The sequence below is a fragment of the Daktulosphaira vitifoliae genome, unplaced genomic scaffold, assembly GCF_025091365.1.
Source record: "Daktulosphaira vitifoliae isolate Bord-2020 unplaced genomic scaffold, ASM2509136v1 Scaffold_5, whole genome shotgun sequence".
Lineage (NCBI taxonomy): Eukaryota > Metazoa > Arthropoda > Insecta > Hemiptera > Phylloxeridae > Daktulosphaira > Daktulosphaira vitifoliae.
In genome coordinates, this window is record NW_026099576.1 from 8,166,377 (window position 1) to 8,178,998 (window position 12,622).

Sequence of the window (12,622 nt, forward strand, 5' to 3'; positions counted from 1 at the left end):
AAAAAAAAAAAAAAAAAATAAACACATCATAGTAAAACCAATACCTTCTCAGCTTCGCATCGAAGCTAAAAAACGAATTTTGTACTATATTAACTATAAAAATTCATGTCTAAGGAAAATCTTAAAAAATGATATGGTTCCTGTGATTGAAACAGATAATAGTTTTTCAGTAAATCATAGATATAGAAGTTCTAAAATAATGGAAATTCTAGATAAATCGAATTACTCTATGTCAAATTTTTTAATATTTAATTCAGATATAATCGACGATATTTGTAGAAAACTTAAAATACGAATCAACAAAACCAATAGATAGTCAGTATATAAAGAATGTATAAACATTTATAATATAACTAATAATAGTTTAACTATCAAAAGCTATAAAACTGATTGTGCTAGAATATTAGTACAACACTCAGAATCGCATGAAAATGTTGAAACTACTATTGAAAATAATTTTCACTTAAATGATCCGGAATTTTCTAACTGTGTTTCTACTGATGATATCATTAACAGTCATGATATTGATGATGTAGACTTAGTAAACAGAGAATATAATGATGATAATAAATTTAACATAGTTGACATCAGAAAAAAAGAATCAAGTAGAATGGTCAAAATGGGTATAACTGCAAAATCTATTAAAAAAAAAACGCGATTACATAAATATTATGAGAAAAAATAAAGAGTTTCGAATTAGAGAACAAAATAATGAGAAAGTTGCTAAAAAAAGAGCACGATTATATTATAATAAAAGAAAATTAGAAAATGCAGTTAATTTAAAAAATATGAGAAAAAGATTAATAGATAACGATATTAAAGAAGCTAATAGAAAAGCAGCTCGTTTAAGTATGATTAGGCGTTTGAATGATCCAGCTACAAAAAAAGCTAATATAGAAGCAGCTAAGGTCAGCATGAAGAAACGTTTAAATGTTCCAGCTATAAAAAAAGCTAATATAGAAGCTGCTAAGGTTAGCATGAAGAAACGTTTAAATGTTCCAGCTATAAAAAACGCTAATATAGAAGCAGCTAAGGTCAGCATGAAGAAACTTTTAAATGTTCCAGCTATAAAAAAAGCTAATATAGCAGCAGCTAAGGTCAGCATGAAGAAACGTTTAAATGTTCCAGCTATAAAAAAAGCTAATATAGAAGCTGCTAAGGTTAGCATGAAGAAACGTTTGAATGACCCAGCTATAAAAAAAGCTAATATAGAAGCTGCTAAAATTAATATGAAAAATAAATTAGAAAATCCTGATATGAGAAGGGCCTATCAAAGAGCAAATCAAATTCGAATGCTTAAAAGAAGAGCTTCTTCAGATAGCAGCATAGGGTCAAATCGTAGAAAACGTTTTTATCATGTATCTTCCTACAGGTTGCGTGAAAAGGAAAAATTAAATACAAAACGGCAAAAGTGGGAAACTTTACTGTCAGAATATAATTTAAAAAAAACGCAAGGTTTGTCTGAAACTTGTATTTCTTGTAGCCGTTTAAGATTACCAAGTAGCATAATCAAAACTTCAAAAAAATTATTAAGACAACTTAGTATTAACATTGATTACAATGATAGCGAAAGTGTACTAGTATGCACAAGTTGTTATGGTCATTTAAAAAAATTAAAAATTCCACCATTGTATGTTGGAAATGGTTTTCAATTAAATCATATTCCACAATCAGTTAAAGAGCTTAACCAAATAGAAAGACAAATGGTGTCACTGCGATTACCGTTTATGAAAGTATTCAAATGTCTTCGAGGAGAAGGTCAATTGAAAATTCAAGGTAGTGTAGTAAATGNGGAGAAGGTCAATTGAAAATTCAAGGCAGCGTAGTAAACGTACCAATTGACTTGACAAAAACAACCAATATTCTACCACGAAAAGCAGAAAATTTGGCTACTATTAAAATTATGAAAGTCAAATTAAAAAGAAAATCTTGTTTTAAGCAACATTATTTATACCAAAATGTTCGCCCTATGTTAGTTGTGAGGGCTTTGATGGATCTTAGAGACCAACCATTGTACAAAGGTGTAGAAATTGACGAAGAATGGTATAGCCATGTAACAAATTATATTCAAACAATGACAGAGGAGATAGACTTATTAGTTAGTGAAGAGTCCGATAAGAGTGACAATGATGAACTAGTCAACCCAGGAACTATAGACACTATGGTTGAAAATGGTGACTATGTGTCTTTTGCTCCGGGTGAAGGTATGAGTCCCTTATCCATCCTAATTGATGACCATGCCGAAGAAAAGGCGTTTCCTAATTTGTTTGGTGGCCATCCTAGAAAACTTAAAGATCCATTAAAAAATTACTCCAAGGTAATTAGATCAGAACTTTTGAATATAGATAGGCGTTTTGCAGCAGATACGCCAAATTTATTTTTCAAATGTAAAGTTTTTGTACACAAACAAATTTCAAATAATGTACAAATAATTATGCGAAAAAATAAAAAAGAAAATGTAACAGCTAGTGACGTTGCAAATTCTGAAAATCTAACGAAAATGATTGATGATGATCAAGGCTACCGTTTATTACACAATGTACAGAATTCACCATCACATTTAGCCACTGTAAGGAAAAATACTTTTGCGATGGTAAGACAATTAGGTCACCCTACAATATTTTTAACAATTAGCCCAAGTGAGTCAACATGGAGTGATTTATTGAAAATATTGTATAAATTACGTCACAAAATTGAAATATCTGACGAAGACGCTTTAAATTTACCATATGCAGAAAAATCAAATTTAATCAGAGAAGATCCTGTTGTTTGTGCTACATATTTTGATCAAAGATTTAGAGCTTTATTTAAATTGATAAGAAATAAAAATGGAATTTTTAATGAACACCCAGTTTACCATTATTTCTATCGTGTTGAATATCAGCATCGTGGTAGTCCACATGTTCACATGATTTTATGGCTTGTGAACGCACCTCAATTTGACCCTGCCAAGCCTGAAACATTTGACGCCTGTGTGACCCTTATAAATAAGTATATACAATGCATGGTTTCCGAAGACAGCCCTGCGAATGCATATAGCAGATCAAAACAAACTCACCGTCATACACATACTTGTTATCGTAGTGCAAAAGACAAAGAGACTAACAATTGTCGATTTAATATACCTTATCCTCCAATGAAAGAAACTTGTATATTAACACCACTAACGCCGGAAACCAGTTCAAACTATAAAGAACGGTTACATAAATACAAAGCTTTAATACNCTATAAAGAACGGTTACATAAATACAAAGTTTTAATGCAATACCTAAGGAATTATAAATCTACAGAAAACCAATCTATAGAAGAAATGTTGCATAATTTACAAATAACATCCTACAATGAATATAAATCTATTATTAGGGTTGGAATTAAACGACCCATGGTATTTTTAAAAAGAGATATGGAACATCGTATGGTATCTGGGTTTAATGAAATTTTACTTCCATTATGGGAGTCCAATATGGACATTCAGTTCATTTTAGATACATATTCTTGTGTCAAATATGTCATTGAATACATAGGAAAAAGTCAAAGAGGTATATCTAAGCTTATGAAAGACATAGTAGAAAGTTTAAAATCATCATCAGACATGTCTGTAAAAACACAGTTATGGAAAATTGCGTCTTTATTTTCCGGAAGTCAAGAAATATCTGCTCAAGAAGCGGTCTACACTTGTTTAGGAATAAAGCAATCATGCACATCTACTGACCACGTATTTATTAATACAAGTCATTCGGATAAAAGAACTCGCATGGTTAAACCTATTGCTCTTCGGGGTTTAATGAATCCTGAATCTACTGATATATTTTGTGATGGACTAATAGAATATTATTCGTGTAGACCACTTTATTATGAAAATTTAACTCTAGCTGAATTTGCAGCTGACTTTGAAATTAAAAGTAAACAAAAATCATATAAAAAGTTGGATAATTCTGAGTCTGATGATACAATAGACGCTGAATCAAATGATGATGTATTTTATGAAAGTAATGTTCTAATTGGGAAACCCAACAAGTTTATGCATAAGCGTAAGATTCGAAAGATTATTCGATACGTAAGATTTAGTATCGATAAAAGTCCTGCTGACTTTTATAGGGAAAGAATTATGTTGTTTTTTCCTTGGAGAAATGAATACAATGATATAGAAAATATAAATTGTCAAGAAGTATATGAAAAAAATATTGAACAAATTCAACAAATGTATTATCAGTTCAATAAAATTGAAGAAGAAGATTTAGATGAAGATATAAATAACGTTGAAAAGCAACAAGATATTAATGAGACTGAATTACCGGATGATTGGGTCCCACACGATAAGATAATGTTGAATATAGGAGATTTTAAAGACAATGACGATGCTGGTAATTCTGNAAGACCATGACGATGCTGATAATTCAGATAAAAATAATGAAATCAATGGAATGTTTAACGTACATAAAATTAATAACGAACAATTTATAAACCTAGTGAAATGTATGAATGAAGGTCAACGTATGATTCTCTATCATGTTACTAATGTACTTAGACAGCAAATATGGGGATCAGGTGCACCTAGTATTTTATGCTATGTAACTGGCCCAGCTGGGGCTGGTAAATCTGTACTTATACGGACTTTAGCTCAATCAACAATTAGAATAGCTAATGTCAGGCCAGATATAGATGATTTGTCACTTACTCCTGTGTTACTCACAGCACCTACAGGCAAAGCAGCATACGGTATAAGAGGTTTAACACTTCATGCTGCATTCAAATTACCAATTAATCAATTTTCTGGGATATTACCAAAACTTGGTGCTGACATATCAAATACTTTACGGTGTCAACTGGCTAATGTCAAACTACTCATAATTGATGAAATTTCTATGGTTGGCTTAAAGACTCTTGGTTACATTGATCAACGACTCAGACATATTCTACGTATTGACAAACCATTTGGTGATATAAATGTGATTGTTTTTGGTGACTTTTATCAATTACCACCAGTTTTATCCACACCACTGTACGAATATTTTGATCAAATAGTTGCCAAATATCCAACTTCGATAGAATTACTAGCGACGAAAGCGATATGGGAAACTTTTCAGTTTTATGAGTTAACTGAAATTATGAGGCAGAAAGATGATAAAGAATTTTCTGTAGTATTAACTAAATTAGCAAGAGGAGAACTGACTCAAAAAGATATCGATTTTTTTATGAATCTTACAAAACCATTAGATATTAATTTTCAACCGGGCGTTATGCATCTATGGGCCACAAATAAAGAGGTAGATGATATGAATAGAAGAGTATTAAGTAGTCTAAATACTACTAGTTTTGTGTCTGAAGCAATAGATACAACAGGTAGAAAAGTTGACATCACTGCAGCAAAGAATCTTCCAAGACAAAAAACAATGGGATTACCTAAAACACTAATACTAAAATTAACAGCAAAATACATGGTTGTTACAAATATCTGTACAGAAGATGGTATTGTCAATGGCGCAATTGGAGAATTGATGCAAATTAACCGAACAGTAACTGCTAATGGTAAAGAAGTTGCACATAGAGTGTGGATAAAATTTGACGAACCAGAAATTGGTTCAATCACCAGACAAAAAGTTAAAGGAAAGTTATCTCCTCAAGGAGATGTATCTGACGACTGGTCTCACTGGACGCCTATTGAAATTACACACTTAGAATTTCAAATTGGTAACTCAGAGAAACGGAAAATTACTCGAACACAATTACCTTTGGTTAAGGCATTGGCCTTGACTGTTCATAAATCGCAAGGGGCAACTTATGAAAATGTTGCATATCATGTGCCTAAAAAGAATTTAGTGTGCAACATGCTTTATGTTGGATGCAGTAGAGCAACATCGGCTAAGGGCTTGAGTATAGACTATTTTCCATCTAATCCGCCAAAACCTACTGTTAAAGTTAATGTTGAAATGACTAGACTGCGATCTTGTACAATTAAACCTAAATTTGAATTTTTGACATTAAATAGTCACCCGATATATTGTGTTTCCCACAATATAAGATCATTAAACAAATATGTTGAACACATTCTTGCTGATAAAATATTATTAAAATCAAATTTACTATTTTTTCAAGAAACTGGAACTACAGATTCTGATTTTTATAATATTGAAGGATTCACAGAGGTATGTAGGATCAATAAAGTTCATGACAATGGCAAAAGTGGTTCAATATGCTTCATAAATAATAATATACGTCATAGTCTCAAGTCAAGTGAACACTCAGTTATTACTCATAACAAAGAACACATGGAAATTATTTGTGTTATCCTTGATAATTACACATATGTCGGATTATATGTTTCGCCTAAATTTCCTACAAACAAAATGTGTGAATGCTTAAAAAATATCATCGGTATTAATGAAGAAAACATCATTATAATTGGGGATTTCAATATAAATTTCTATAAAATCCCCAATGTTCTTAATAAAACTATAGAAGAGATGAAGTATAAAATACTTGTCAATGAAATTACAACAGACTATGGTACTTGTATTGACAATGTTATAACCAACACTAATTTTAATGTAATTGTTTATGAAAATCTGGTTAGTGACCATAGACCTTTGATTTTAGTGGACAAAGGAACAAAATCTCCTTCTCGATCAAACAACCAGGAAAGGATTGATAACTACTCTATACCACCATTGAAAGAAAAACTACAATCCTCAGAGGATTTAAATAAACACATTGAACATGCATGAAACACTTGGAACAGTTGTACACGGTAAAGATGATGACGCTCTTATTGAATCTGAAGATATGNAACAGTTGTACATGGTAAAGATGATGACGTTCTTATTGAATCTGAAGATATGAAAACTATGAAAGATATGTTTAATCGTTCAATGAGCATTACCGATGACAATGATCATTCAGATGTATCAATTGCAAAAAAAAAAATTGTGAAAAATAAAATAAAGATTTCTCGAAAAATCATTGGCTTTGAAAATATAGATAATGTATCATGTTATGCAAACTCTGTTATTCAAGCTTTATATCATTGTGATAAGTTAGTAAGTGCGATTCATAAAGGTCAAGTTGGAGAAAAATTAAAACAACAGCTTATTGGCTATGAAGCTAATAAAGTGACTAATATGTTTGAAATTAGAAAATATGTTGATGACACTTTAAACAATACGATTTTTACAAGAAATGAGCAACAAGATTGTGTAGAATTTATGGAAGCTTTAATGAATTGTAACCGTAGTATATATGATATCTTATTCAGTTTTACCGAAAGTTGTATAAGTTACTGTGATAACTGTAAAAAAGAAATTTGCATTCAAGAGGAACGAAATCTTGTGAAACGTTTAGAATTACCTTCTAATTGTGAACATAGTATAGAGCTAGAAAGTCTACTTGAATTGAATAAAAATAAATGGACATCCATTGCTGATTATTCTTGCCAAAACTGTAATCAAAAAGGAGGTTTCAAAAGACGGCACGAAATAAAAAAGGCAAATGATTACTTAGTATAACAATTGTCATTATTCAATTCTGCTTGGATAAATGGTCAAAATGTAATTAATAAAATAACAGATATGAAGTTGAAAAATATAGCTGATTATTCTTGCCAAAACTGTAATCAAAAAGGAGGTTTCAAAAGACGACACGAAATAATAAAGGCAAATGATTACTTACAATTGTATTACAATTGTCATTATTCAATTCTGCTTGGATAGATGGTCAAAATGTAATTAATAAAATAACAGATATGAAGTTGAAAAATATTTCTAAAGCTCAATTTACAATCGAAAATTTTTTTTACACGCCTTTGGCTACAATATTTCATTTTGGCGATGATACTAAATCTGGACATTATACCGTATATTTAAAAGAAAAGTTCAAATGGATATGTTGTAATGATAAAAATGTATCTGAAAAGAGATGGCCAAGTAATGGAAAAGGGGCGTACTTAATTATTCTAAAAAAAGATAATTCATCTGTCAATAAATTAACAAATCCATCAAAAGAAAATGAACCTAGTATAATGTTGGATTATACGAACAATGTATTGCAATCAGTTATGTATGAAGAAGACGACGACGCTTTTATGGTGCCTGAAGAAATAGAAACAATGGAAGATTTTTTCAGTCGGTCATTGAGTATGACTGATGGCAATGGACAGATAAATATAAAAAGTTATAAGAATTTAATTTCAAAACAATCTAATCAAAAAGATATAAAACAAATCTCATCAATTGAGTGTAATATAAAAATGGATTGTAATTGTAAAAATCCATTGTTAAAATCAAATGAAACCCAAAATAATATTTTAAGAAATAATTTATACAGTAACATGCTACCAAAAGATTTGGAATACTANTTTTAAGAAATAATTTATACAGTAACATGCTACCAAAAGATTTGGAATACTTTAGACTGGTAGTTGACCACACAAATAGAGTTAAGAAATTAATAAATAACAAAGTAAAATTATTTAATTTTATAGTTGGTACCTATTATCATATCATACCTAATTCGACAATATATACTTTAAAAACATTAGATATTAATGATTTTAATTGTCTTTATGGAGAAAGTTGGCTAAGCAACTTTGTAATTGATATTTGTTTGGCCATACAGTCTATGAATAAACAAACAGTTTTAAAAGTTTTATACTGTAACGAAGTAACAGAAATTTTAAGTAGTACGCAAAAAAAACAAGAACAGATAAATAGGTATAACTTCGAAAAAAATAGTACTCTCATTATGCCATGGCATATAGAATTATCAAAAATGAATCATTGGATTATTGCAGTAATTAATTTCGATCTTAAAGAGTGTTTCNGTAATTAATTTCGAACTTAAAGAGTGTTGCATAATAGACCCAATGAATCCTACTAAAGATCCAAAATACAATCAGCAAAAGTTTCAAAAATTATATAGAGGGTTAAAAAAACATTGTATTTATGTTAAAAAACCAATTCCTCAAGTATCATTGGTTCAATGTAAAGCCAAAAACATACCAAAACAAGTTGATGCTTATAACTGTGGAGTTTATATAATATATTACGCTATCACAATAATGAATAAGTCACATTTCGACAAGAAGTTCAACCCTAATAATTATAGAAACGAATTAAAAAGTTTATTGTTGGAAAATTCAGGTGACATGGCAAACATATGTTTATATTGCCAAAAGTATATAGAACATCACAGCAGAATTGAATGGGTGTCATGCACTACATGTTATCGTCGTGTGGTAACTGATTGTATAGCTGATGAGTATAGACTAAATGATTACAAACATTTTGATTTCTATTGCATTTTGTGTGACAAGACTAATAATTAAGTAAAACTATTTATTATAAAAATGTTATTTTTAATGAACAGCAAATCGTCGTCTCCATAAAAAAAATCGTTTTTTATTAATATAGTTTATTTTAAGTGAAAAATCTAAACCTTTAATTTTGATATATGGATATAAATTTTGTTTTCATAAAACGTTTTAAATTTTTACCTTAATCTTAGTAATTATGTTGATGATAATTGACTACATTTTTTATTTTATATTAATTCAACTTAAATATTTTTATCTCAAGACAATAAAAGAGTAAAATACTTTCTCTGCTTCATAACGAAGCTAAAAAAATTTTTTGGGAGACTTAACAGCCAACCTCCTCGTGGTGTCTCCTGGATAACGCTAATAGGCTGAAGTATGAAAAATTATAAATTCATATCGTTACAATAGGCTAAAGTTTAGGAATGAATTCATATGTGTATTGGAAATTAACTCGTACATCTTCTAATTTGACCCGGGGAATCAATTATTACATAAAATAAGTCTTGGAAATCAACTCACCGACACCTATCTATACTTATCCTAACTGCTGCGTAACCACTTGACTGCAACCCCACTGTGCTACCGTTTTTTTAGTAATTAATTCTATAGATGAGTTTAGAGTTTTATATGAAAAAAATAATTTATTAATAAGTTAATATTAATTCGTTGGATAGATTGAAAAATTTACTCATCGTATCAATCAATTAAAACTTTCAGACCCAACTTTCCATTTTTAGCTAAAAATGGCTCAAAAACAATTTTTTTAATAATGTGTAGCTCTAGGATACGTTAAAAATTATTTCAAATAAATTTATTTTTAAATTTAAACTTTGAGTTTTGTATTATCTTTGGCTTTGTGAAAGCTGTTAAAAAAATCTAATCAGTTGTGCGTATTATAAAAATTGATTATAATTATAAAAATCAATTATAAAATAAGGTAACCAAAAATCATTTAAACAGTAACATTTTACCAAATAACTTTGAATATTATAGATTGTTAGTATACCATAGTCAAGAAATTAATAAAAGCAAAGTAANTGTTAGTATACCATAGTCAAGAAATTAATAAAAGCAAAGTAAAATTATTTATTTTATAGTTGGCACATACTATCATATCATACATAATTCGAAAATATATACTTTAACAACATTAGACATTAACACGTTGATGGACAAAATCATATATTACTGTTATGACAGTAATATTAAAATTTGACGTCTGGGGTCACTTTTAAATATTACTGCTATAATAGTGGTATAAAAACTATTTTAAAAATGTCATTACTGATATAGCAGTAATATTTTCAATGATTTCTTATGAAGGAGGAAGTTGTTTTGACCCCATGCATCTCATCCCATTTTGAAGTAGGTGTTTGTAAAATACCATGTCATTAACTGTCTATCAACGTGTTAATGATTGTAATTGTCTATATTGAGAATGTGAGCTAAGTAACTTTTTAATTGATAAAGTGGACATTTTATCAATTTTTGACGGTAATATCTTCAACTAGATACAAATTGTAATCATTTGACATATCATTGAAAAAATTGGTCAAGTGAGAGCTCAGAAAAATGAGCGACAAACACAATAAAATAATAATAGTAATTAAATTTAGTATGAAATTAATATTCAATAATTTAGTATTGTTAAGTCTAAACTCATACGCAGAAATTATAAAGTAGTAGTATATTCCTTTACTTTTAACGTGTATAAAAATTTAAAGAGATTGATGCAATACTTTTTAATAAAAAATTTTTGTCACTTATGAATAAATACACTGGACTACAAGAAAAATTCATCAGAATTAAAAATATTAAAATTTTAAAATATAAAAATATTAAAATATAATATATATATTTAAAATATTAAAATATAAAATTTTTTATATTATTACTAATAACATATAAAATAATAATTAAAAGAAAAAAAATTTGTTGTCAAATTATTACTGATTTTGATTTTTAATATATTAAAAATAATCAGTCCAAAATTTCATTTTTAACCAATTTTTTTGGTTTTTTAGGTTAGTGAAAAATTATTGTGAAAGTTTATCGTAAAAAAAAATTAAATATGTTGCCGTAACTTTTAACTCAATTGCAAGTTTAAAATTGACATCATTAAATAGAAAGTTTTATGAGAATTAAAAAAATTGTATTGTTAAGATTAATATGCAGTCAGGAAATTTTATAATTACTATTTATAGTAAATTTATCAGAGTAGCTCAATATTTTTTTGCATTTATATCGTAATAGATAACTTAAATAGAAATAATAGTAATCATTTCATAGTATCTTTTGGTGTTTAAGAAGATACTACAATTAAAATATGAACTGAATTAATTTTAATGTTTTACTTTAACTAAAATAACCAATAAATAGATACGAATTGTAGTAATTTGACGTATTGTTGAAAAAAGTAGGTCAAGTTAGAGCAGAGAAAANCATCATAGTAAAATTAATATCTTCTCAGCTTCGCATCGAAGCTAAAAAAGGGATTAAAAAGATCTACTCAATAGCGTATTATAAAATTTGATTATAAAATCTATTATAAAATTGTAAAAATCCATTGTTAATTCAGGAGAAACTAACAATTATATTTTTTAGAAATGATTTATATAGCAACATGTTACCAAAAAATTTGGAATATTATAGTCTAGTTATAGTACACACAAATACAGTAAAAAATTTATTAAATTACAAAGTAAAATGATTTAATTTTGTAGTTGAAACCTATCATACACCCAGAGAAAAACCTCGATCTATATAATAAATTCATTGTTCAATTTGATAAATATATCATTACTATTAATCAATGATATATTTATCAATATGATATTTTTTTTTCTTGTCTTGAACAATAATTATTTATAAGAATAGTTATTTTGTTCGTATTAATAAAACATTATCATAAACCCTTGATAAAATTTCTCTTTCAATTTTGATTGAGGTTTTTCTTTGGGTGTATTAAACTTGATTCGTCAATAAATACTTTGAAAGCATTAGAAATTAATGATTTTAATTNAAACTTGATTCGTCAATAAATACTTTGAAAGCATTAGAAATGAATGATTTTAATTGTCTGTATGGAGACTGTATGTCTGTATGGAGATTATAAGTAACTGTTTAATTGATAAATTAGAATTTTTTTTAAATTTTTGAAGGTAGTATCTTCAACTATTTGTAATCATTTGACGTATCGTTGAAAAAAGTAGGTCAAGTTAGAGCAGAGAAAATAAATGATAGTCACAAAAAAATATCTTCTCAGCTTTGCATCGAAGCTAAAACTTAAAATATAGTAAAATAATTTTAATA

General features: G+C 28.3%; 1 protein-coding gene across 1 annotated transcript; it reads left to right on the forward strand.

Moving 5' to 3' along the window:
- The first annotated feature begins 6,791 nt into the window (after positions 1-6,791).
- Positions 6,792-7,706, forward strand: LOC126907242 (uncharacterized). The gene is made up of 2 exons (XM_050688360.1): positions 6,792-7,452; positions 7,621-7,706. Exons 1-2 carry the CDS (start codon positions 6,837-6,839, stop codon positions 7,704-7,706), a joined length of 702 nt encoding a protein of 233 aa, XP_050544317.1. The 5' UTR covers positions 6,792-6,836.
- The last annotated feature ends 4,916 nt before the right edge of the window (positions 7,707-12,622 follow it).

Excerpts from the sequence above, each read along its gene's own strand:
- LOC126907242 (XM_050688360.1), top strand. The coding sequence starts at position 6,837 with ATGAAAACTATGAAAGATATGTTTAATCGTTCAATGAGCATTACCGAT. Across the intron at positions 7,453-7,620 it reads AAACTGTAATCAAAAAGGAG|GTTTCAAAAGACGACACGAA; the intron begins GTTTCAAAAGAC and ends ATCAAAAAGGAG.